The sequence below is a fragment of the Platalea leucorodia genome (assembly GCF_965183815.1).
Source record: "Platalea leucorodia genome assembly, chromosome: 28".
NCBI classification, from domain to species: Eukaryota; Metazoa; Chordata; class Aves; order Pelecaniformes; family Threskiornithidae; genus Platalea; species Platalea leucorodia.
Genome location: NC_138850.1, coordinates 779,842 through 805,171, shown reverse-complemented (window position 1 = coordinate 805,171; position 25,330 = coordinate 779,842). Strand labels below are relative to the sequence as shown.

At 57.5% G+C, this 25,330-nt stretch overlaps 4 protein-coding genes across 9 annotated transcripts in view; 1 reads left to right on the top strand and 3 right to left on the bottom strand.

Moving 5' to 3' along the window:
- Nucleotides 1-1,524: 1,524 nt before the first annotated feature.
- LOC309601104 (class I histocompatibility antigen, F10 alpha chain-like) lies at nt 1,525-6,278 on the bottom strand. The gene is given in 9 exon segments (XM_082333980.1): nt 1,525-2,569; nt 2,950-3,812; nt 3,992-4,024; nt 4,254-4,355; nt 4,357-4,388; nt 4,471-4,743; nt 4,821-5,096; nt 5,463-5,726; nt 6,173-6,278. Coding segments are annotated over 8 exon segments (1,077 nt in total). The 5' UTR covers nt 6,246-6,278; the 3' UTR covers nt 1,525-2,569; nt 2,950-3,788.
- A 440-nt stretch (nt 6,279-6,718) lies between these two features.
- LOC309601097 (uncharacterized protein) overlaps nt 6,719-25,330 on the bottom strand; it is a gene marked incomplete at its 5' end in the record, with an annotated part of 30,894 nt that continues 12,282 nt past the window's right edge. The window contains 2 exons of one of the 2 annotated variants that reach the window (XM_082333964.1): nt 6,719-6,835; nt 6,928-7,297. In XM_082333964.1, the coding sequence (XP_082190090.1) occupies nt 6,817-6,835; nt 6,928-7,297 (389 nt within the window). In that variant the 3' untranslated portion in view covers nt 6,719-6,816. Of the gene's footprint in view, nt 7,298-25,330 lie in introns of both variants that reach the window. The other variant, XM_082333963.1, reaches the window with a different exon arrangement.
- LOC309601098 (class I histocompatibility antigen, F10 alpha chain-like) overlaps nt 14,654-25,330 on the top strand; it is a 34,446-nt gene continuing 23,769 nt past the window's right edge. For 2 of the 5 annotated variants that reach the window (XM_082333971.1, XM_082333968.1), the window contains exons 1-2: nt 14,654-15,678; nt 16,124-16,874. In XM_082333971.1, coding sequence (XP_082190097.1) covers nt 16,148-16,874 — 727 coding nt within the window. In that variant the 5' untranslated portion in view covers nt 14,654-15,678; nt 16,124-16,147. Of the gene's footprint in view, nt 15,679-16,123; nt 16,875-17,349; nt 24,681-25,330 lie in introns of those variants that run through there. The other 3 variants (XM_082333967.1, XM_082333966.1, XM_082333965.1) reach the window with 3 other exon arrangements.
- The window catches only part of LOC309601100 (uncharacterized protein), a 27,183-nt gene continuing 19,479 nt past the window's right edge, over nt 17,627-25,330 (bottom strand). The window contains exon 2 of the mRNA XM_082333974.1: nt 17,627-17,702. The gene's annotated coding sequence lies outside the window, so the exon portion shown is untranslated. The remainder of the gene's footprint in view (nt 17,703-25,330) is intronic.

Sequence of the window (25,330 nt, the reverse complement as noted above, 5' to 3'; positions counted from 1 at the left end):
CAGTCTTCACCGGCAAGTGCTCGAGCCACACCACCAAGTCGCAGAAGGCAAAGGCAGGGACTGGGAGAATGAAGAACCGCCCACTGCAGGAGAAGATCGGGTTCGAGACCATCTAAGGAACCTGAAGGTGCACAAGTGCACGGGACCCTGTGAGATGCATCCACGGGTCCTAAGGGAACTGGCGGATGAAGTTGCTAAGCCACTCTCCATCATATCTGAGAAGTCGTGGCAGTCCAGTGAAGCTGCCACTGACTGGAAAAGGGGAAACATAACCCCCATTTTTAAAAAGGGAAAAAAGGAAGACGCGGGAACTGCAGGCCAGTCAGCCTCACCTCTGTGCCCAGCGAGATCATGGAGCAGATTCTCCTGGAAACTATGCTAAGGCACATGGAAAATAAGGAGGTGATTGGTGACAGCCAGTGGGGCTTCACTAAGGGCAAGTCGTGCCTGGCAAATTTGGTGGCCTTCTACGACGGGGTTACAGCGTTGGTGGATGAGGGAAGAGCAAGAGATGTCATCTACCTGGACCCGTGCAAAGCATTTGACGCTGTCCCGCACGACATCCGTGTCTCTAAATTGGAGAGACGGGGATTCGACGGATGGACCCCTCGGTGGATAAGGAATTGGCCGGCTGGTCGCACTCAAAGAGTTGTGGTCAACGCCTCGATGTCCAAGTGGAGCCCAGTGGCGAGTGGCGTTCCTCAGGGGTCGCTATTGGGACCAGCACTATTTAACATCTGTTGGCGACATTGGGCAGCGGGATTGAGCGCACCCGCAGCAAGTTTGACACCAAGCTGTGTGATGCGGTCGACACGCTGGAGGGAAGGGCTGCCATCCAGAGGGACCTTGACAGGCTGGAGAGGTGGGCCTATATGAACCTCATGAAGGTCAACCAGGCCAAGGGCAAGGTCCTGCACATGGGTCGGGGCAATCCCAAGCACAAATACAGGCTGGGCGGGGAATGGATTGAGAGCAGCCCTGAGGAGAAGGGCTTGGGGGTGTTGGGTGGTGAGAAGCTCAACATGACCCGGCCACGTGCGCTCGCAGCCCAGAAAGCCAACCGAATCCTGGGCTGCATCCAAAGCAGCGTGGCCAGCAGGGCGAGGGAGGGGATTCTCCCCCTCTGCTCCGCTCTCCTCAGACCCCACCTGGAGCCCTGCGTCCAGCTCGGGGGCCCCCAACACAAGAAGGACGTGGACCTGCTGGAGCGAGTCCAAAGGAGGGCCACGAAGATGACCAGGGGCTGGAGCACCTCTGCTATGAGGAGAGGCTGAGAGAGCTGGGGTTGTTCAGCCTGGAGAAGAGAAGGCTCCAGGGAGACCTTAGAGCAGCCTTCCAGTCCCTGAAGGGGGCCAAGGAGAAAGCGGGAGAGGGACTTTTCCCAAGGGAGCAGGGCAATAGGACAAGGGGTAATGGCTTTAAACTGAAAGAGGGTGGATTTAGATGAGGTACAAGGAAGAAATCCGTCAGTGTGAGGGTGGTGAGGCGCTGGCACAGGTTGCCCAGAGAAGCTGTGGGTGCCCCACCCCTGGGAGTGTCCAAGGCCAGGCTGGATGGGGCTTTGAGCAACCTGGTTGAGTGGAAGGTGTCTCTGCCCATGGCAGGGGGTTGGAACCAGGCGATCGTCAAGGTCCCTTCCAACCCCAACCATTCCAGGATTCTATCAAAATCAAGCACAATTCCTTCGCAGGGGATCCAGCTGGGTCCCGGGGGCCTGGGGAGCCGCCCGGCCCGGCTGCAGGGTCTTGAGCGCTCGCCCTCCGGTTGTCACTGCTGCCATGGGAAGTGCGTGGGACCATCACGTTCCTAGTCCTGCTGGCCACGCTATTCCTGATACAAGCCAGGATGCTCTTGGCCTCCTTGGCACACTGCTGTGGCTGCGAGGTTCGACCCCACGAGGACATACGTCCACTGGACCGGGACCGGTAGGAGGAGACGGATCCTCAGCCCATCTACTGCGCTGGGGGAATTGCTCGATGGCAACCGCAGCAGAAATCTTCCTGGATGGGCCCTTTTTAGCCACTCTACTTCCCCACATTTTTGTATGGGGGCTTCCAGGACCGAGGCAGGCGCACCGTCCCACTTCCTCGCGTCCTCCCCATGGTCACGCAGAGAGAACCCCACCAGGTGGCACGCGGGGTGTGCCCAGGGTCCCCGTCGGCTTGAGCAGGCTCCTGGTAGCCGAGATGCTGGCCTGTAGGCGCAAGGAGGGAGATTCTCCATCTTCTCTTCCAGCGGCCAGACCTTGGGGAACAGTCGGTCTGCAGCTGAGACAAAGACCCGCGGTGGGAAGGGGGAACAGAGCTTCTCCTCCAATCGCTGGAGCTGGCAGACCAGGCCGTGGACCGTTGGCACCTCCATGTCTGCCCAAGCCCAAAACCGAGTCGCTGGCGCACGTCCGTGTGCTCCGTACAAACATCCGCCATACAGACCGCATGCACCGGATGCCATCCCGATCCTTGGGGGGCCGATTCTTGTCCGGGTCACTGTAGAGCACCACGAACGCCCTCACGTACCAGACACCTTCCTCTCTGGCAGCCCACTTACCTCGCCGGGTTACAGGATCTTCCTGTAAGGAGAGGAGGCTTTGCCTTCCCGCCCAGCAAGAGCCACCTCCAGAGGCGGCGGGTGGCTGCCCCTCTTCCCATCCATCAATGCCACAGTCCCTAGCAATGGATCCCAGCTCCTGCCCTTCCCTACCTTCTAGTTCCAGCCTCTTAAGCCCCGCTCTCCCAGCACGGGAGCAACCCAATCTCCTCACCTGCCTGATGCACCGGCTTCAAGGAGCAGCAGCTGCCCGAGCATTCACACACCATGCAGGGAGTCGCACGCGCACCACCCGAGACTTTAACTGCTCGCACCGGAGTCCCTTCGCAGCGCGCAGCTCCACTGTTTCACTCCTCGCTCACACCAACACACACACCCCGACACGCGCACACACACACTCACCCTCGGGCGCCTTCTCTCCCCGCAGGCTCGACCCCAGGTCTCCCCGAAGCACAGTCTCCGACACGACGTACGCCAGGGGAATTTATTGAGTGGTACAGCGGTGAAGCGCAGCTTGAGCAGGGTGCCTCCAGGGAGGGACCCCGAACAAAGCAAGCCCTGGGCAATTGTACCCTTCCAGTCAAGTTCCCCTCCTCTCATGCGACGCTTCGGCCCAACACCAATATTTGGGTCTGGGCTCTTCTTCTTCCTCATTGCATCCTGTCCCCATCTCCAGGCAGGACGTTCCTTTTCTCATCTTCATCAGCTGCAGCTTCTGCCGATGCTTTCGGCTCCCGTTTCTTCCCGGTTTGCACCCGTTCCAGGGCCTTCCTTCACGTAGCTAAGGAAGAGTGCCACGTACGGTCAGCGTGTCTAGGTGAAAGTTCACAGCTTGCGGTCTAAGGCTTCAGCAGGTCTTGGGATTCTTAGCTGAGCTAAAAAGTGACCTCCCCAGCAAGCAAGAGTCCCTCTTTAGAGATTTCAGGCTCTGGACCTCTGGAACCTCTCTCGTCCCCGTGCCAGCAGTGGCAGAGATACCAGTCGACTCCAGAGGGGCGACCAGTCCAACCAAGAGAAGTGGCAGCAGGTCCCTCCCCCAGGCCGTATGCGTGGGGGGGAAGAAGACACTTCATAGACCGTGGGGGATGGGCCGAGGCAAGGCCTTCCTGCCTTCGCGGGACTCCCTCCCTCCCCCTCGCTCCAGCTACTGTCCTGTCCTGCGTCGCTCTGCGTCCTGGTTTCAGCAACCATTGAGCACCAAGGCTGTTGGAGACTTGTCCTTGCTTTGCACTAGCAGTTCTCTACAAGCGGTTCGGCGGTGACCCCTGCAGGGACGGGAGGAAGAGACGGTGTCACCCAGGGCCACCTCCCTGTCCCCAACTCTCTGCTCTGGAGGGCTCGGTGACCCCCCTCCCACAGCCTGATGTGGCTACGGCTGTGGGTCCCACCGGGGAGCACGGAGAGCTGGGGCCGCCCCGTCCATCCCCCCGGTCCCAGGCCGTACCTGCGGCTGAGCCACCAGGCCCCCTGTCCGTGCCTGCGAGAGAGAAACAGCCGTGAGCTGCCAGCCCCGCGCTCCCTACGGGCACAGTGCACGGGCCAGGAGCCGGCCTGGGAGCCACGGCCGCGCTGCAGCCACTGGGAGGGGAGGATGGTGCCGCAGGCACCGGAGGGGACACACAACCTCTTCCATACCAAAAATCAGAGCCACGAGACCGCCCCGGCACTGGGCAGCGGATGGAGCCGGGCCTGCTCCCAGTACTCACTTGATGCCACGCCGTAGCCCTTCTTCCATTTCCCCGATTTGTACTTCCAGAAGGCGAACGCGGCCATGACAGCGGTGACAGCCAGGATGGCAACAGCCACCGCCACCACGACGGTGAGCAGGTTGGACTCCGGCTCTGGGGGAGAGCAGGGCCGTGAGGAGGGGAAGGGCAACCACCCCAGCCCACCGCTCCACGGGCCCAAGCCCACCGGGCTCACCCCACGCAAAGACACCGGGCTCGGCCAGGCTGGCGTGCTCCACGCGGCACCGGTACTTGTCCTTCTCCTCCGGGCGCGCCTCGATGGAGGCCCAGGTGTAGTAGGTGCCGTCGCTGTTGGGCGCGATGCTGCCCCACTCCGTCTCCTGGTCCCTGACCTCCCCCGCCTTCAGCCAGCTGACGGTGATGGGCCGCGGGTAGAAGCCGTAAGCGCGGCAGTACAAGGTCAGGATCCCGTCGGCCTCCTTCCCCGACACTCGCACCGTGGGGGGCTCTGGGGAGGGGCAGGCGGTGAGGGCCGGCACACGCACCCACAGCAGCCGGCCCCCGGGGTCCCCGCCTCGCCCTCACCTTTCCTCTCCAGCACGGCCCGCCCGTAGCTCACGTATTTCCTCAGCCACTCGATGCAGGTGTTCTGCAGGTAATGCTTCCAGTGCTCAGCGACAGTCCCGTCCTCCTCCCACTTGCGCTTGGTGATTTGTGCCCCCGCGTCGGCTGCGATGAACGTCATCGTGTCCATGTCGAAGGCGATGAAGTCCCTCCCGTCGTAGGCGTTCTGATAAATCCCCCTGGTGCTACCGTCCTCCAGCAGGTCACAGCCGTACATGTGCTGCCTCGTGTGAGCCCCTGGAATGTGACCGGGGAGATGGGGCTGAGGGGCTGGGAGGGGGCGGCCAGGAGCCTCCCGGTCCTGGGATGGGGTCCTGGGCACTGCGGGGGTGGGGATGCGCTGGGCTGGGGTGGCCAGAAGCTCCCCCCCGCCTCTGGGACAGGGGATCCCAAGCGCTGTGGGGCTGGCACAGGGCAGCCGGGAGCCCCTGGCCCTGGGGGACAGGGGGGCTGGGAGCCCCCTGACAATGACCCCAGGAAGGGAAGGGCCGGCACAAGCCGGGGCAGCAGCGTGGGGCAGGGCAGGGTCTTGGGGGTGCGAACTCCCCTGGCCCACACAGCCCTGCCCCAGCCCCATGGAGCCCCAGCCCAGCCCCCACTCACCCCTGCTCTGGTTGTAGCGGGCCCGCAATGTGTCCAGGTCCACAAGAGCAACTTGGTGATTGCTCTGTGCGATCTTGGTCTCGGTGTCCCAGTACTGGGGGTCCTCGTTGGCCACCATCCAGGCCGCCCGGGGCTCCATCTTCCCCGTCTCACTGTCGTAGCGCGCAATGGGGCTCCCATCCACGTACCCCACGGACACGTACTGGGGAAGCCCCGGGCTGGGCTCCGACACCGCAACATAGAAGTAGCGCAGGGAGTGGAGCACTGCGGGGACACGGGGGGCGGTCAGAGGTGGGGGGCAGCAGGGTTTGGGGGGGGGGGGGGACAGGGGTGAGGGTGCCCGGGGGCAGGGATGGAGAGCGAGGCTGGGTGGGGGTCGGGGTGCCCAGGAATGGGGGATGCAGGGGGGGGGGGCGGGGGTGGGGAGGGGGGGTTCCGAGGGGGTACCCGGTGGCCGGGGAGGGGGACTGGGGGGGTCCCTGCGGCCGGGGAAGGGGAGTCCAGGGGGGTCCCGGTGCGCAGGGAAGGAGGGGGGGGAAGGAGGAGGGTCTCCGGTGTCCCGGGAAAAGGGGTGCAGGGGGGTCCGGGTGCCCGGGGGGGCTCCCTGTGCCCAGGGAAGGGGAGGCCAGGGGGGTCCCGGTGTCCCGGGAAAGGGGGTGCAGGGGGGTCCCGGTGCCCGGGGGGGCTCCCAGGTCCCCGCCCACCCTCACCGTTCACTGCCGCCGCCGCCCCGACGACGGCCCCCAGCAGCAGCCCCAGGCCCAGCGCCCGCCCCGGGCCCATCGCGCTGCTCCGCACAGCCCAAAGCCCCAGAGCCCCAAACCCCGCCTCAGGCCCCGCCCCTCCCCGCCATTGGCCCCAACACCGCCCGATCGCCAATGGCAGCCCGAGCAGCGTCTGACGACACCAGGCGCCGGGCAGATCCCGGCTCCGCAGGTTGGCAGAAGCGAAAGTGAAAGCAGCGGAGGCAGCGGGGGGGGCGGGGCCAGGACAGGGCTCCCCCGGGGCCCCCCGCCACCCCGCACCCCCCGGGACCCCCCCACGTCCCCACGCACCCCCCGAACCCCCTGCTCCACCACTGTCCCTCGTTCCTGCCATCCCTCCCACCGCTCTCCCTCCTACCGGCCACCCTGCTCCTGCTGCTCCTCCTTCCCGGCGTCCCTGCTGCTGCACGTCCCACTCCTGCTCTCCCTGCGGCCGGACGCTCCTGCTCCTGCTGGCCCTCCTGCTGCTGGCCCCCTGCCAGACACATCCCAGGCAAAGCAGAAGGCGCAGCGCGTGTCCACCCGTGAGTTATCCCCTAGGCAATCAGGAGCAATCTCTGCATCCGTCGCCCTTGTCCTTACGGGAGACTTCAACCTCCCAGACGCCACCTGGGAATGCCACACTGCTGCGACGAGCAGCTCTGGGGAATTCCTGAAGCTCCGGGAAGAGGACTTCGCGTCCCCAGCACTCGGTGACCCACCTAAGAGAGACGCCCCCCGAGACTTGTTCTTTGGGAACGGAGCAGGACTCGTGGCAGACGTGGCGGTCGGTGGCTGTCTTGGCCACAGGGATCACCAAATGCTTGAGTTTACGGGGGTGCTGGTCGGCAGCAGCATCAACAGCAGGCAGCAGCGTTTCCGCAGCCGAGAGGGCAAACCGCATCCTGCGGTGTCCCCGTCCCTGCTCCCGGTGTCCCCGTCCCTGCTCCTGCTCCATCAAACTCCTGGTCTGTGAGGCTCTGGTGCGTGAGGCTCTGGACCCTGAGGGCCAGGAGGATGAAGATGCCGACAGGGATCCATCCACGGGGTTGAGTGGGGGGAACCACTCAGCCCCACGCATTCCAACGGCCACTGGTAAGAAAAAAAAGAAGGGTAATTGTCACAGGCTGTAGGAATAAATGAGATTGTGTTTCACTTCGACGAGATGCAGCTGTGCCCTTGAGGCTTGTTACAAACAAGGGTGTGAAACTTAGAGGCGGAAAAATAAGGATGAGATTGGAGACATCCCTGAAAGAGGAATTCGCGGGCACCAGCTTGAAGAACCAGTAAGTAACGCTGAAGAGACGCGCGGGCGCAAGACAGCAGCCAATGAAATGGGTTTTGCTTGCTCGTGAACACCAGATCATATTATAAAAGGGATAGACTGTAAAAATAAAGGGTCTTCGCCTGAACTCATATGCGGAGTCCGTGTCTCGTTCCCTTCAGATGGTGACCCCGACGTGATCCGGAGGAGGCAGCGCTGCAAGCAGCGTCCGGAGGGAACCCCAGCTGAACGACTCAAGCTGACGGCAGGACCGCGGCTTTAATCCCGGGACATCACCTTAAGAAACAGCTGGGCAGTAATCATGGGAGCCAACAGATCAGCTGAAGAAGCAGCTATAGTTAAACTTTTAATGCAGCTATTAGCGAAACGAGGAGTGAAGTATGACGCATATAAAATACAATTATTACTGCAGTTTGTACAAACGCAAGGGGCTCCCTCTACAGTCTCTGCAGTATTTGATGTGAAAACTTGGGAACAGGAGGGCAGACGATTTGGGCGGCGGCGTCCAGAGGGGACACCACCGCCACCGAAGTCATGACCACTTGGCGATTAGTGACTGAGACCTTGCGCTCGTGGCAAGCTGGATAAAAAAAAAAAAAAGAAAAAACAAGAAAAAAAAAAAGGTACAAAACGCAGTCGCTCAAGCGGCGCAGATAAGGAATGAGGAACGGAGTGAAAGCAAGCCCCAAGACAAGGAAGCTCTTATAGACTCGGGGGAAAATGAAAAGAATGAGAACTTGGGTGAAACAACCAAGGGAGCAGGCCTCAGACCGCCTCCCCCAAGTTCCATTCCAATGAAACCCACTCCGTCCTGTCCCCCGTGTCCGATGCAGCCGCCCGCGCCGCAGGCTGTAGCACAGCCTGAGCGAGCCTTCGACCCCCGGGATCGGTGGGAGCGGCTCCGTAGGGAAGCGCTGAAAGATGGAGAAACCGCGGGGTTCGCGTTTCCGGTGCGGGTACAAGATAATAGACCACCCCCCCCGCGCCGCCGCTACCCTCCGTGCCGTTTTCTCCTTCACCTGCTCCTATGGCTTCAACACCTCTGCTAAACCTTTCGATCTCTGCAGTCAGTACCCCTCCACTTCCCCGCCCCCCCGCCCCCGGCCCCTGCTGCGTTGGCACTCGTACCGCCTTTCTCTGCCGCTCCTGATACCGATACTCCCTGAAACAGATTAGGAAAAGCTATATATGTACTAAACCGTTTATCGCTGCCTTTTCACCATGAAGATGTCACACCCATAGTCAAACATTTTAAAGCTATGGAGTCGGGAATGGCACATATATCTCAGGAGAAGGCGATGGTAATGATGAAAAATTTAAATACTGGGTGTTGGGAAGGGCCAGATCGGCTACTAACTTGGGGCAGAGGGTGTGCTTGTGTCTCAACAGCTGTAGGACCTAAGCGGGTACCTGCAAGGTGCCTAAGACCGGCTCTTGCATCGGATAACAAGAACGAGCAGCAGAAGACACTGAACTCCGAGAAGACTGATGGGGAATGACTTATCAGATAACTCCAAATTAATCCGTAAAGCAATCAAAGATTTGAAGTTAGCAAATTACAAGTCAGTGATGGATTTGATTGGCTGAATCACTTACTAACAAGTTGGGGAATTGGCGGGTGGGTAATGTCTCTAATCAAGATAGGTTTTTTCTTGTTACTAATATTTTGCACTATAATAACGATAGTTTCTTGTCTAGTGTCTTGGGTATAGAAAATGCTATAGAATGTGATTAAACAAGCTTTTGTGATAGAAAAACAAAAAGGGGGATTTGTAGGAATAAATGAGATTGTGTTTTACTTTCACGAGATGCAGCTGTGGCCTTGAGGCTTGTTACAAACAAGGGTGTGAAACTTAGAGGCGGAAAAATAAGGATGAGATTGGAGACATCCCTGAAAGAGGAATTCGCGGGCACCAGCTTGAAGAACCAGTAAGTAACGCTGAAGAGACGCGCAGACGCAAGACAGCAGCCAACGAAATGGGTTTTGCTTGCTCGTGAACACCAGATCATGTTATAAAAGGGACAGACTGTAAAAATAAAGGGTCTTCGCTTGTCTTCGCCTGAACTCACAGGCGGAGTCCGTGTCTCATTCCCTTCAACAGGCGACTCCCTTCGGAGGGGAACCGAGGGCCCGATATGCCGACCGGACCCATCCCGTAGGGAAGCCTGCTGCCTGCCTGGGGCAAGGAGGAGAGACGTTACCAGGAGGCTCCCTAGGCTGGTGAACGCGCCCGATGATTATCCGCTCTTGGTTTTCAGTTGGCAGCGATGAGGTCGCTGATAGAGGCATGACGACGACCGAAAGGGACTTTAGAGAACTGGGGCGATCACTTGAAGGGTCAGGAGCACAGGCAGCGTTTTCCTCCATCCCGTCAGTAGCCAGGAGGCACACGGAGAGGAACAGGAAGACCCAGCTCATCAACGCGTGGCTCAGAGGCTGGTGCCAGCGGTGGAATTGGGGGATTTTCAGTCCCGGGGCAGTTTACATGGCACCAGGAGACAGATGGGGTTCACCTGTCGCAAAGCGGGGAAAGGATTCTGGCTCAGGAGCTAGCAGGCCTCGCTGAGAGAGCTTGAAACTCGATGCAAAGCGGGAAGGGGATAAAACCAGGCTTGCTAGGGACGAGCCTAGCGGTGGCACGCCTGGGTTGGAGAAGAGGTCTACGGCCCAACTGAAGTGCATTTACACCGATGCACGCAGCACGGGCAATAAGCAGGAGGAGCTGGAAGCCGTTGCGCGGCAGGAAAACGACGACGTGGTCGCCACCACGGAAACGTGGTGGGATGACTCGCACAACTGGAGCGCTGCAATGGACGGCTACGAGCTCTTCAGAAGGGACAGGCGAGGAAGGAGAGGTGGTGGGGTGGCCTTGTACGTCAGAGAGTGTTTTGGCTGTCTAGAGCTCAGCGACGGTAATGGTAAGGTCGAGTGCTTATGGGTAAAGATCGGGGGAAGGCTGACACGGCAGATCTCCTGGTGGCAGTCTGTTACAGACCACCCAACCAGGATGAGGAAACAGATCAAGTTTTCTACAAGCGGCTGGCTGAAGTCGCGCAATCCCTAGCCCTTGTTCTCGTGGGAGACTTCAACTTCCCAGATCTCTGCGGGAAATACAGCACGGCAGAGAGGAAGCAGTCTCGGAGGGTCCTGGAGCGCGCGGGAGAGAACTCCCTGACGCAGCTGGTGAGGGAGCCGACCAGGGGAGGTGCCCCGCTGGACCTGCTGTTTACGCACAGAGAGGGCCTGGTGGGCGATGTGGCGGTCGGAGGCCGTCTTGGGCTCAGCGACCGTGACGCGATAGAGTTTTTGATTCTTGGAGAAGTAAGGAAGGGGATCAGCCAAACCGCTACCCTGGACTTCAGAAGGGCCGACTTTGGCTTGTTTAGGAGCCTGCTTGACAGAGTCCCTCGGGAGGCCGTCCTGAGGGGCAAAGGAGCCCAGGAAGGGTGGGTGTTCTTCAGGAAGGAAGTCTCAAAGGCGCAGGAGCAGGCCGTCCCCGTGTGCCGCGAGTCGAGCAGGCGGGGGAGAAGCCCGGCCCGGCTGAACAGAGAGCTTTGGCTGGAACGCAGGAAAAAAAGGAGAGCCTACCGCCTTTGGAAGAAGGGGCAGGCGACTCAGGGGGACTCCAAGGATGTTGTGAGGTTACGCAAGGAGAGGATAAGAAAGGCGAAGGCCCAGCTCAAACTTAAACTGGCCACCGCCGTTAAAGGAGGGTCAGGGAGAGTCTCCCTCCTTTGTTGGATGCGGAGGGAAACCTTGCCACGAAGGAGGAGGAGAAGGCTGAGGTACTTAATGCCGCCTTTGCCTCAGTCTTTAATAGTCAGACTGGCCATCCTCGGGGTTTTCAGGCTGGGAGAGCTGGGAGATGGAGATAGGAAGCAGAATGAAACCGCAGCTGTCGAAGAGGTGGCAGTCACCGACCTGCTCCTCCACCTGGATGCGCACAAGTCCGTGGGCCCAGACGGGATCCACCCGAGGATACGGAGGAAGCTGGCGGAGGAGCTGGCCAAGCCACTCTCCCTCATTTATCAGCAGCCCTGGTCAACCGGGGAGGTCCCAGCTGACTGGAAGTTAGCAAATGTGACGCCCCTCTACAAGAAGGGTCGGAAGGAGGATCCGGGGAACTACAGGCCTGTCAGCCTGACCCCGGTGCCGGGGAAGGTCCTGCTTCGCTAACCTGGTCTCCTTCTATGACAAGGTGACCCGCTCAGTGGATGAGGGGAAGGCTGTGGCTGTTGTCTGCCTGGACTTTAGTAAGGCCTTTGACACTGTCTCCCACAGCATTCTCCTGGAGAAGCTGGCTGCTCACGGCTTGGAGAAGCGCACTCTGCGCTGGGGTAAAAACTGGCTGGAGGGCCGAGCCCAGAGAGTGGTGGTGAACAGAGTCAAACCCAGTTGTTGATCTGCTGGGGGCAGGGAGGCTCTGCAGAGGGCCCTGGCCAGGCCGGGTCGATGGCCCCAGGCCACTGGGTGAGGGGCAACAAGGCTCAGGGCCGGGTCCTGCCCTGGGGGCACAACAACCCCAGGCACCGCTGCAGGTGTGGGGAGGAGCGGCTGGGAGCTGCCCGGCGGGAAAGGGCCTGGGGGTGCTGGTCGACAGCCGCTGGACACGAGCCAGCAGGGTGCCCAGGTGGCCAAGAGGGCCAATGGCATCCTGGATTGTGTCAGCAATGGTGTGGCCAGCAGGAGCAGGGCAGGGATGGTCCCCCTGTGCTGGGCACTGGTGAGGCCGCCCCTCGAATGCTGTGCTCAGCGCTGGGCCCCGCACCCCAAGGCGGCCATGGAGGGGCTGGAGCGTGGCCAGAGCAGGGCAGCGAGGCTGGGGCAGGGGCTGGAGCACAAGGCTGGGGAGGAGCGGCTGGGGGAGCTGGGGGGGCTCAGCCTGGAGAAGAGGAGGCTGAGGGGAGCCCTCATCGCTCTCTGCAACGGCCTGAAAGGAGGCTGGAGCCGGGGGGGTCGGTCTCTGCTCCCCAGTCACAAGCGATGGGACGAGAGGGAACGGCCTCAAGCTGCGCCAGGGCAGGTTCGGGTTGGATGTTAGGAACAATCCCTTCCCCCAAAGGGCTGCCAGGCCCTGGCCCAGGCTGCCCAGGGCAGGGGCTGAGTCCCCATCCCTGGGGGGATTCAAAAGATGGGTAGACGTGGTGCTTGAGGACATGGTTTCGTGGTGGCCTTGGCAGCGCTGGGTTAACGGTTGGACTCGATGATCTTAAAGATCTTTTCCAACCTTAACGATTCCATGATTCTATGAAACACAGCATCCCCAGCCGGTCAAGAGAGGGGATCATCCCGCTGTATTCAGCGCTGGTGCGGCCTCACCTGGAGCACTGTGTGCAGATGGGGGCCCCACCAGTTGAGAAGAACATCAAGGTCCTTGAACACGCCCAGAGGAGGGCACCCAAGCTGGTGCAAGGCTGGAAGGCACGGCCCCTGGGGAGCGGGGAGGACTTTGGCCTTGTCTCGCCTGGAGAGAAGGAGGCTGCGGGGCCACCTCATGGCTCTCCGCAGCTTCCTGAGGAGGGGATGTGGAGAGGGAGGTGCTGAGCTCCTCTCCCTGCGATCCAGGGACAGGACGCCTGGGAACGGCTCAAAGCTGCCTCAAGGACAAGGGCCTTAATGCACTTCAACTTGTGGGCGGCCCTGAAGCGGTCGGGCAGTTGGACTGGAGGATCCTTGTAGCTCCCTTCCACCTATTCTGTTCTGATTTCCCAGCGCCCGTCTGCGGGGCTGTGGTGGGCTGAACTTCGCCGGGCACCAGGTGCCCACCCAGCCGCTCTGCCACTCCCCTCCTCAACAGGACGGGGGGGAAAAGCACGGCAAAAGGCTCGTGGGCCGAGATAAGGACGGGGAGATCATTCAGCAGTTACCGTCACGGGCAAAAGAGGCTCAAATTAGGGAAATTAATTTAATTTCTTGCCAGACAAAGCAGAGCAGGGTAACGAGGAATAAAACCAAACCTTAAAAAAAAACCAAAACCCTTCCCCCATCCCTCCCTGCTTCCCGGGCTCAGCTTCACTCCCGATTTCTCCACCTCCTCCCCCCAAGCGGCGCAGGGGGACGGGGGTCAACTCGGGATCCGGGGACAGGACGCCTGGGAACGGCTCAGAGCTGCGTCCCAAAGAGGGGACGTTCGGCCTAGAGCTAAGGAAGAAGCTTTTCCTGCTGAGGGTGGGGAGACCCCAGCACAGGTTGCCCAGGGAGCGGGCAGATGCCCCGGCCCTGGAAACATTCGGGGCCGGGTTGGACGGGGCTCTGAGCAACCTGCCCCGGCCGAAGGGGGCCCTGCTGGCGGCGGGGGGCTGGACCGGGGGACCCCGAAAGGTCCCTTCAGCCCAAAGCAATTCCGCCGTCACCGACAGCGACGCCCGGCGGGGCCCGGGCCGGGGCCCCTCAGCAGCTCCCGCCCCGGGAAGCCCAAGGCCGCCACGGGCAGGGAGAAGCCTCCGCAGGGCCCCTTCCCTCCCCCGGGCGCCACAAGGAGCCGCGGCTGCCGGGGCCCAGGCCCAGACCGAGGCCCGGGGCCCTCCCGCTGCTGCCGCAGGAGCGGGACGGCCCAGGCCCGGCCCCCCCGCGGGACCGGACCGCTCCCCCCGCCGCCGCCGGCGGGGCCGGGGCAAAGCGGCTCCCGCCGCTGCCGCTGCCGGAGAGGCCGCCCGGCCCCGACCGCCTCGCCACGGCTCCCGGCCCGCCACGGCTCCGGGGACGGCGCCCGGGGGGAGGCCGCGAGCGGCCGCTCCCCCACCGGCCCCGGCAGGGAGGGAGGCGGGCACCGGGGCGGGGGGCGGCCGGGGGCGGGCAGCGCCACGGGGAGGGCGAGCCCGCCGGGCTCCCTTCGCCGCAGCCCCCCGCAGCGAGCGGCCGAGCCCCAGCGGCGCCGCCCGCCCGCTCCCTACCTGCGCCGGGGCCCGCCCCGAGCTCCGCCGCCGCCGCCCCGCGGGGACCCGGCCGCCGCCGCCGCCGCCCGCCCGCCCGCCCGGCCCCGCCCCGGGGCGGCGCTGAGGGGAGCCAGGGGCGGGGCCCGCCCGCGGCTCCGCCCAGTCAGCGCGCAGGGACGACGAGTGGCGGCGGAGGCGGCCAATGGCGGCGCGGCAGCTGGGCCGAGCCCTCCGCGGGAGCGGCCGGCGGCGAGGGAGGCGGGGCGAGCGCTGCGCCCCGCCCGCGCTGTGTCCTTCCGCCCGGGCGCTCGCTGCGGGGGGGCGGCCGGGCCCTTGTTCGCCCGGCCGGGAATTAACGGCAGCACGAGCGAGCCCGGGGGCGTTGGCATCGACAGAGAGGAATGGCGCGGAACGGGGGCTTTGCCAGGCGTTGTGGTGATCGGTGACCGTTGGCGCTGCTCACCGGGGTGTCAGGGGTCGGGGCAGGGGCCCCGGGCCGGGGCGGTGGGACGGAGGGCCACCAGCTCGTCAGGAGGGTTAGCCACCGTTAGCGCTGCTCACCGGGGTGTCAGGGGTCGGGGCAGGGGCCCCAGGCCGGGGCGGTGGGACGGAGGGCCACCAGCTCGTCAGGAGGGCAGGCGAGGGACGGAGGGGAGAGGTTTGGCCGCGCGGCCCTTACAGCTGGGGGTGACGCGGTCGAGTGCCTCTGGGTGAGGATCGGGGGACGGAGGACACAGCAGACGGCGCGGTGGGTGCCCACTCCCCATCGCCCAGCCGGGGTGGCAGCACCGATGAGGCGTTCCCTAGGCAAGTAGGAGACAGCTCTGCATCGGTCGCCCTTGTCCTTACGGGAGACGTCAGCCTCCCAGACATCACCGGGGACTGGCACACTGCTGTGACGGGCAGGTGTCACGGAGGAGCACAGAGTCCCGTTAGGAGGTGATGTCACCCAAAATACCATTTATTCTCATCAAAAGCGCTAGCTGCTCCGACGAGCATTAGTAACCACAGGTTCAGGTGACAACGGGAGGTTAATGCTACGCAGCCGCCTTGCGAAGCCTTAGGCTTCAGAATGATGACTCAAAACGCGCAATCGCTGCACACCAGGGAGAAGAAGCCTGCTTTTGGGGGCGACGTTTTGCTGACGCGGCTGGGACTGCCATAAGGCCTTGCCCGGATCGTCTTGCCGTCCCTGACGGCGCACCGGACCGGAGAGAGCTCCGGCGCGCACCGACCTCTTGATCGGGGACCCCTCGGGATTCTCTCCGAAGTCGGGGTGACAAGCGACTCAAAGGTGCAACGCCGAGGAGAGGTATTTGTGACGGGGCAAATTCCTGGATTGATAAGTGTAAAATGTTGTAAAACGTGATTATAAGGCCAGCTGCTTCCGCAGAAGATTCAAGTCGCACATAGCCGCTCGGCAAGGGCTGCCTTAATTGAGCGGCGGGGTGAGAGCCGAGCGCGCCTAAGGGAAATACTGACCAGGGGGTCAGAGCCGGCAAATAGCTCATAGGTAAGGTAATAATTTCAGAATTTGGCGGAAACGGGGTCAGGCCACTCCATGATTCCTCCCTGTAGCTGTTCATTTCTTAGTGGGTACAGTGGCAACGTATCCAGTATTAAATAGTTGTAAGGGATCCGTGAGTAAACTTCCTATGTCAGCGGTTGGTGCCACGGGGAAACGAGAGGTTAAACCCTTGTTCCAGCCCATGACCTGCAAAAGCGGAAACGGAATATTGACCCGTGAGTTTCTGTAGGTGCCAGAACGTCCTTTACCTCTGATGGGACGAGACGCGCTGAATGAATTGGGAGCACAAATAACTTCAGATAAAGATAACATTCAAGTGCATGTTGCTCGAAAGAACGCCTGGGAAGCACAAGTTTATATGTTACAGGAATCCACAGGAACCGAGGACATGAAGAACAAGGTGGAAATCCCCTCCGAAATGACGGCTGCGGCAGTTGCCTTTGTGTGGGCAACAGAAAAGCCTGGAAGAGCCAAATCAGCCGAACCGGGAAAAGCGGAATTAAAGCAGGGAGCAAAACCGGTAAGACGGAAACGATCTCCCCCGAAGCTGGCAGCTCGTATTGGATCAGAGCCTATAATTAATAACTGGTTGAAATATGGACTGCTACGAGAATGCCAGTCGGAGCATCACGCTCCTAGTTTGCCCAGTAAAAAGCCACGCTCTCAGGAATATCGCCGAGTGCAAGATTTAAGGGCTATTGATCAAACAGCGACTGACGTTCACCCAGCGGTGCCAAACCCGTACGTTCCGCTGACTCCGACGGTCGATTCTAATGTTAATTTTACGGTTTTGGCTTTCAAGGATGCTTTCTTCTGTATTCCTCTGGCAGAACAGAGTCCAAAGTTGTTTGCCTTTGAATGGGAAAGTCCTACAACAGGAGGCCGAACGCGGCTGTGCTGGCCAGTGCTCCCCCAAGGCTTTAAGAACAGCCCCACCCCGTTTGGTGATGGGTTAGCGGAAGAAGTGGAGCTGTGGCAAGGTAAGAACTGGTTAATGGGCTTGCTGCAATATCTGGATGACGTTCTGTTCGGGGCAAAGACGACTGGGGAATGTGAGGAAGCAACTGTCAGTTTGCTGAACTTTTGGGGACTGGCTGGGTGCCGGGTGTCTCAGGAGAAAGCCCAAATTGTGCGGAAGAGTGGGACGTCTTTGGGTTCTGAAATTTCTCCAGGAGAAAGGAAGTTGGGGGCTGAGAGAAGGGAAGCAATCTGTCAGATTGCCTCCCCCAAATCAAAAAAGAGGGTTAAAGGGATTTCTTGGAATGGCCGGATGGTGTCGCCTTTGGATACCTGATTTTGGACTGGTGGCTGAGCCCTCGTATGAGGCGGCTATTGAAGGGCCAGGGGAAGGGTTGGAATGGACTCCGGAATGTGGAAAAGGGTTGGACGGTATAAAATTCGCTCTTCTGAGTGCTCTGGCATTGGGTCTCCCTAATTTGAGAAAACCTTTCGCAGTTTATATGCCTGAACGAGGCCGTCGAGCGTTGGGAGTACTTGTGGAGACTCGAGGGGACTGGAAAAGACCGGTGGCTTACTTTTCGAAACAATTGGCTAAAGGGAGCTCGGGGTGGCCGGGATGTCTGAGAGCGGTAGTGGCAACTGCGCTCTTAATCCAAGAGGCGCGGAAACGAACGATGGGACAGAGAATTGCTGTCCATGTACCGCACGCAGTTATAGCTGTCCTGGACCAAAAAGGACGTCACTGGCTGTCCCCACGCCGGATGGTGCCCTGTCAGGCAATGTTACTTGAGCAAGAAGACGTAGTCATGAAAGCATCCAGTGCCTTAAACCCAGCGTCGTTGCTCGGCCTGCGGGAAAAAGAGGAATTGCAACGTGACTGCTTACAGAGCCTTGAGCAAGTGTGCTCCAGCCGCCCGGATTTAAAGGATACTTCTTTGCAACCTCCTGCTTGGGAAGGATTCGCTGATGGGAGCAGCTTTGTGGTTAAAGGAGAGCGAAAGGCCAGGGACGCTGCTGTAACCTTGGAAAAGGAAAGAGAAGTAAGGCTGGAATTACCGGATGGGAAGCGGGCTAACGCGTGCGCTGACTCAAAGTAGGCTTTTGGGGTAATGCGTGCTCGTGGTGCAATTTGGCCAGAAAGAGGACAGGGAAAGCCTAGAAAATAGGGCACAGAAATGATGAAGCTGCTTGAGGCGGTTAATAAACCTCAGGAAACAGCAGTGCTACGTTGTCAAGTGCAGCAATTGGGACAAACCGATGTGGTCAAGGGCAACGGAAAAGCCGACGAAGCTGCAAAAAGGGTGGCTGTGTTGGCGACGGTGGCAGCATTGACCCCAGAGGCGGCTTTGGAAATTAAAGTTCCCGTGGACACTGCAAAAGAGGATAAACTGGCGGAGTTGTTGAAATGGAGGAAGGTTATTGAAGGATGGTGGGTGACTCCGCCAGGTCGGTGTGTAGTGACTCTGCCTGTAATGAAGGAGTTAATGGAAGGAACACACAAAAGGAGGAGCGACACAATTGCCCCCCCCCCTCCCCGGTGGGACTCCATTTATAGGGAGGCAGTGAAGCTGCCTCTGCTGTGGCAGAGGAACCCAGCTCTATTCCAGCTGGGATAGAGTTGATTTTTTTTCCTTCCTAGTGACGTGCGGGAACAGACTCCCCAGCCCGTGAGGCTGTAAAGTAGGTATGTTTATTCAGCGCTGGGCAGCACGGGGGGTCATCCCGCCAAAGTCGTGCGCGCCCACGTGGAGGCTTGTCCTGGATTTATACGACAAAGTGTTACATAGACATCAGGTTTCCCACTACGCCTAGACATATGCATGACCTGTCCCCGCTTTGTATTAAAATTCGCCCCCAGAGGTCGTTTCCATAAACCCCTCCCAGCTGCGCTTGCGCGGTGCCTCCTGGTGGGGGTCGCGGGGGGTCGTGGGGATGAAGGCTGATGACTCTTCTTCGTCACCGCTGGTAACCCCTTGCTCTTGCGCAGACTCCGTTGCTCCTTGACTCTTGTCCAAGCTGCAGGGTCGGTTTCAGCTGGTTTTCCAGACAAGTTGCTGTTCTGATCAGGACCTGTCCTTCGCTGAGAGATTGCAAGACTCCTTACTTCAATCCTTTTGTACAATAGTTAAACTTTTATAGTTACACTCTAAAGCCCCTTTTCAGCCCCCCCCTTTTCTATACAGTTAGTAAATTCTTTTACTATATCTTATTTTAATATAATGTTTCTTTATCTAACATTTTCTCAAGATATTTGTTAGGTTCAAGTCTTGGTCGAAGTTGGTTCTTTTTCCATTCGCTGTAGGAATGCCCTGTGCTCTGGCAATGCCACCAAGCACACCGAATTATTACACACAGAGCCATGGACAGAATTACAACTATAATTGTCACAATAAACAATTGTTTTAACCATGCCAAGTTTGGTAAGCAAGATGTTAATTTTTCTATTCAGTCACTAAATCCCCAAGATGTGTTATCTTGGGCCGCTTCATGCAAGAGTTTGGTTTTTTCCCAAATTTGAAATAAATCTTTTTCAATCCTCTTGTCTTGGTTAACACAGGTACAGCAATGTTCACCAAGAACCGTACACAAACCTCCTTCTTTAGCGAAAAGCAAATCCAGCCCTAGCCTGTTTGGAAGTGTTACTTGTCTTAAGGAAGAAATTTCTTTCTGTCGAGCCGTGAGCGCATCAGCTGTAGCATTACTGATCATTTCCATTGCAGCTGAAATGTTAACTAAGGCCTTTTCTCATTCACTAACTCCTCACCGTGGAAGAAACCACCTCGCAAAGCTATGAAACCTGGTTGGCCTCGTTATTAAAGGGTTCAGTTTTCTCTTGATGGGATGGGTTATAGGTTTCATATAGGTGCGTAATAGGCCAAGCGTGCGTAAACTGGTTACGTCTTGTGCAATCGTAACGTCAGGGACTATGGTCCCTACAGCACATCGGCCCTTCCACCCTAAGGGCAATCCCTTCTATCCCCACTTCCCACAGACCCAATACCATCCCTGACCTACAGGAGTTGGCCAGCCTTTGGGGATATTGCTGGCGTTTCTCCGGGGCTGTTTGCTATCCCACATATTTGCACCTCCATACTTGATGTAACCAGTGCAATTGGAGTAGGCCCCAACAAAACTCGGAATTCCACAATGTCTGGCTGTGCTCTTCCCTCCCGTGCTCTGGGTGGTGGTTTCTAGGTAGCACCTCTGGACACAAGGTACTCCTTCCGTCTCATTCCAGAGTAGGCTTAAATCTATCTGCCATTCGAGATCCCTTTTTGGTATCTCTGCCTGCTCGGAGAGGGATGTATTGGTAAAGGCATTGGCTACCTCCGAAAAACTGGGAAAAATGGTAGCGACCACGGGGTGGCCATGCCTTGCGTTTGCGGGCAAGTGTGAGCAAATCCAGCAGTCGGACCAGCTTACGGCGCTAGCAATTTTGTCATGTAGCTGCAAAAAGGTATTACTCTCCCACGCCCCCAGTCTTCTTGTTAGGCTTACAGTCCGCGTCGTGGCAGGGTAAGCTTTCCTTGCTGTGCTTGCGCGACTTTCCATGGAGATTTGGGTGCTTCCTTCGCTCTGGTGGGATGTATCCAGGCACTCTGCTCTTCGATCTTGATGGCGGTGAAGGAGGTAAGGAGCACCTGGAAACGTCGTCTTTTTCTGCAAGAGACCTTCTATAGACATAATCTCCAGGTTGGCTGTTATGTACAGGTCCATCTCAACCTCTACTTCGAGTCCCGACCACGTTTTTCAATTTTGTTGAGTTGTTTGCTTAATGCTACCACGTGTTGTACTACCTTTGAGATAAAATGTGGTCCTCTGTCAGAGGATACGGTTGCTGGAACCCCAAAACGTGGTCTTATCTCTTGCAGTAATATTCTAGTTACCTCCCGAGCCTTGGCTGTCCTGGGAGGGAATGCTTCTGGCCAGCCTGAAAAGGTGCCAGTTAATATTAGCAAATACCTATATCCCCCTTCTCTGGGGAGTTTGGAGAAATCTATCTGCCAATTTTAACCGGGAACATTTCCTTTGCTGATATTTCCAAATTTCACACGGTTTTCTACTTTTGGGTTGTTCTTTAAGCATACTTCACATCTATTAACTACAGTCTTTAGAGTCCGACATAAATTCCTAGCTCCCATTTGAGAGTTGTGTAAGGCTTCCGTTCCCCGGTGAGTTTTGTTGTGCTCTGTTTTTATAAGTTACCGTAATACGCTGAAGAGAACTGTTATTCTGTTCTCTTTCAACAGTGCCCATCCTGATGGGCTGATCTCAGCTCCGAAGTTAGGGACCAGCTTCTGATCCTTTTCATCGTATTCAGTGGTTTCAGGCAGTGGCAAAGGTGTTTCAGGATTTATCCTTAATACCTCCCCTTGTTCCGCAGCTCGCCTCGCCTCGTAATCGGCCAGTTTATTTCCCACGTCCCTGTCAGCGTTACCTTTCTGATGTCCTTTGCAGTGCATAATTGCCACTGCTGGTGGGAGTTGTACGGCATAAATTACATCAGCATGTTTTATACCTTTCCCTTGAGCAGCCAAGAGTCCTCATTCCTTCCAAATTGCTCCAGGGGCGCGGACTACACCAAAGGCGCATTGTGAATCCGTCCGTTTACTCGCAGCCCGTCGGCCAGCTCCAGCGCTCTCGCTAGGGCAGTGATTTCAGCTCGCTGTGCAGATGTGCCCTTCGGGAGTGACTTTGCTTCCACCAGTCGCTCTGCGGTGGTTCCAGCATAGCCTGCCATTCCAGCTCCATTCCTTACGAACCTGCTCCCATCAGTACACCACCTCCGGTCGGCTTCCTCCAGCGGCTCCTCCTCCAAGTCTGGTCTGCTCGCATACACAGCCTCAACAGTTTCTATACAATCATGCACGACAGTCTGCATGTCCTGCTTATTGCTACAGCTCGTTTATAAGGACCCAGCTTCTGGGCCAGAATTCCCAGAGCCACCCCTTGCCTTTACATCTGGTAGGGCCAAAGCTGGAGCCTTCATCAGCTCCCATTTCGGTTCCTTGCAACCACAATCAGCACCAACCTGTCATTCCCAAAAAGGTCCGAGGCTCTTTTACCACGGTCGGTCCTGGAGCCCTGCAGATATAGCTTCCTTTCGGTCATTCCCGAGCTGTCTTTGTCCCTTAGAAATCACGAATCCCAGGTCTATCACTTCCTTCTTCAGGATTTGGGCTTTCTGTAATGAGACTCGATAACCACTTAGTCCCAGAAAATTCAACAAGCTCACAGTCCATTCCGTACACTTTTCAGCCTTTTCTGCGGTTATTAAGACATCATCCCCATATTGCAAAAGAATCCCATTTCCCGGGGGCCTCTCCCAGGTCTCCAGTCCCTCAGCTCATTGATTTCTAATAACGGTAGGGCTATTTTTGAATCCTTGGGGTAGCACTGTCCAGGTCAGCTGGGTTTGTCGTCCTGTATCAGGGGTTTCCCATTCAAAGGCAAATAAATCGTGGCTTTCTGGAGCCATGGTAAGGCAGAAGAATGCATCCTTTAAATCTAATACAATAAACCATTCATACGTTTCTTTTAAACCAGTCAGCAGAGTACATGGGTTTGCCACTACTGGATACAAATCTTCACCTATTTGATTTATTGCCCGCAAATCTTGCGCCAATCGATAAGTTTTGCCATCAGGCTTTTTGACAGGCAGAAGGGGAGTGTGATATTCTGAAGAGCATTCAGTTAATAGTCCAAATTTTATAAACTCTTCTATGATACTTTTGACCCCTCACCTATCTTCCAATTCCAAGGGGTATTGCTTTAACCAAACTTAAAATTTAAATGTGATTTTCATCTGGTATTTTAAATTCAATTTCCTCATTTCTAAATTTTATTTTGGCATTTAGTTGTTCTGATAGGTCCCTCCCCAGCAATGGTCTAGGGGCCTCAGGCAGGTAGAGAAATTTGTGAATCCCCACACTCTTCCCAATGCTAAATTTTAATGGTCTCAAGAAAAAGCCTTTTCAGCCTCTCCAGTTGCTCTCACATCATTAACATTTGGTTTCACAAGGTTTGAGTCAATGCAGAGAATGTGGCACCTGTGTCTATTAAAAATTCGACAGGTTTCTCTCCTTTCCCTAGCTGAACTTTGTTACCAAGGGTCCCGCGAGGGCGGATTCCCCTGGTCCCCGGCAATCGTTCTCTTGTACTTCTGCCACGGCCCTCACGTTACGTGTCTGCGGGGGCATGCTTTTCCCAGTGTCTGAACCCTTTACAATAAGCACATATACGATTATATCTCCAACCACCCCTTCCTCTACTGTCCAGTCCTCTCCCTATTTGCCCAGCTCCTCCTGTTTGCATGCTTTCCAAACTTTGCCGAGCTAACGCAGCCACCATCTCCTTTCCCAGTTGCCTTCTGTCCTCCCCCTCCCCGTTCCGATATACTCGCCACGCTTCCTCCAGCGACTTTCTAAATTCCTTATATCTGGTCCCTTAAGTTTCTGAAGTTTCTTTCCGATATCGTTAGTGGATTGCCCCAAAACCAGATACACCGACAGCTGCTGACTCCGGTTCCATAGCAATAAATCCTCTCACAGCAGCCCGTAAGCGATCTCAAAGCTCCGTGGGCGTTTCAGTCTGCCCCTGCTTGACAGCATCCAGAGTGGACAGTTAACTGCCTTTGGGCTACGTGAGCTCGGGCTGCCTTTAACACAAGCTGCTTCTCCGTTTCAGTCATCATCTAGCATGAGATCCACGTCTTTCCAGTCCGGGTCCAACTTCTCAGTAATCCACTCAAACCTTTGCGCAACCCCGCTTGGGTTCTGGGTTTCCCTCTCACCTTCAAACACCTCTGTCCCACGCTACCTGCTGAACAACACCGCTTCACCTTCCCTAACTCTTTCTGGTTTTCCTTTGCCAAAGCCAACACCGTGGGATCTTGGGGAGCAAAATTAAAACCGCAATCTTTCAGGGTGATTTCGGAGGGTGAAAAACATATCCGCATACAGAGCTTCGTCCCATTTTCCCTCCCTCCTTAAAATAACAGGAGTTGCAGCAAGACATTGTACTTCATCATCTAATTTATACAATGGCCATCACTGATTACAATCCTTAGAGTTTTCTTATTCACATTTCCTCCAGGAGGACCCCCCATGTCCTGCCAGCGATATAAACTACAACCTAATGGAGATTTCTTTGGTATCTCTTTACTTTGCTGGGACCCTCCCATTTTATTGGTCCCAGTTCTCTCCTGTATTCCCACAGTATCTTAACAGTGAGTTCCACGGGCCACACTTTACCACTCAGAGGGTTACAGAGTTACTGCTTTACATCCTTACCACCTTTTCCTTTCGCTTCGTCCGTCTCTGGCCGTTTCCCTCGCGGGAAAACGAAACCGCGGAGCAGGACTCCGCGCTCACTTCACAGCGATGCTGTGTCTCACACACACACACACACAAATTTTTACATACCATACATACAACACGTACATACAATCCATACAATCCATACATGTAGTATATGCGATACCCGGGTAAATGAAACAGATAATTATCGCTCCAGCTGATATCCCTTCAGCAGCTGCAAAGATTTAAATACTTTTGGGAGAGGTCCGCTTACCCTTCTCCTGCTTCTTATACAGTCATTAGCAGGTCCATCCTGGCTCCCGACACCGGCATGCAGCGGTGACCTCAGATTTGCTCGATCTACCCCCAGGATCGCTAGCGGCCGCTCTATCGGCCAGCAGATCTCCTTGGCCGCTCCATCGGCCAGGGTACCCTCCTCCCCTACGGGGACTATGCTGCACGCCAGACGTCTCTGCGCGGTTTACCAGCAGCCCCGGCCAAGCGTACGACTTACTGGCCCTTCTTGTAAAACATACCGTTTGATCCGCGGCTTCAGGAGGTTGTTGTCTGCTCCCGCGGGGAGCGGCTGGCAGCGGAGGCTCCTCCGAGGAAGATGCTCGGGGCGCGCCCAGGAGCATCCGCTCCGCAGTCGGTCCCGCGGTCGAGCAGAGACTCGCCTGCCTGGCTCGCCAAACTGACGTGCGGGAACAGACTCCCCAGCCCGTGAGGCTGTAAAGTAGGTATGTTTATTCAGCGCTGGGCAGCACGGGGGGTCATCCCGCCAAAGTCGTGCGCGCCCACGTGGAGGCTTGTCCTGGATTTATACGACAAAGTGTTACATAGACATCAGGTTTCCCACTACGCCTAGACATATGCATGACCTGTCCCCGCTTTGTATTAAAATTCGCCCCCAGAGGTCGTTTCCATAAACCCCTCCCAGCTGCGCTTGCGCGGTGCCTCCTGGTGGGGGTCGCGGGGGGTCGTGGGGATGAAGGCTGATGACTCTTCTTCGTCACCGCTGGTAACCCCTTGCTCTTGCGCAGACTCCGTTGCTCCTTGACTCTTGTCCAAGCTGCAGGGTCGGTTTCAGCTGGTTTTCCAGACAAGTTGCTGTTCTGATCAGGACCTGTCCTTCGCTGAGAGATTGCAAGACTCCTTACTTCAATCCTTTTGTACAA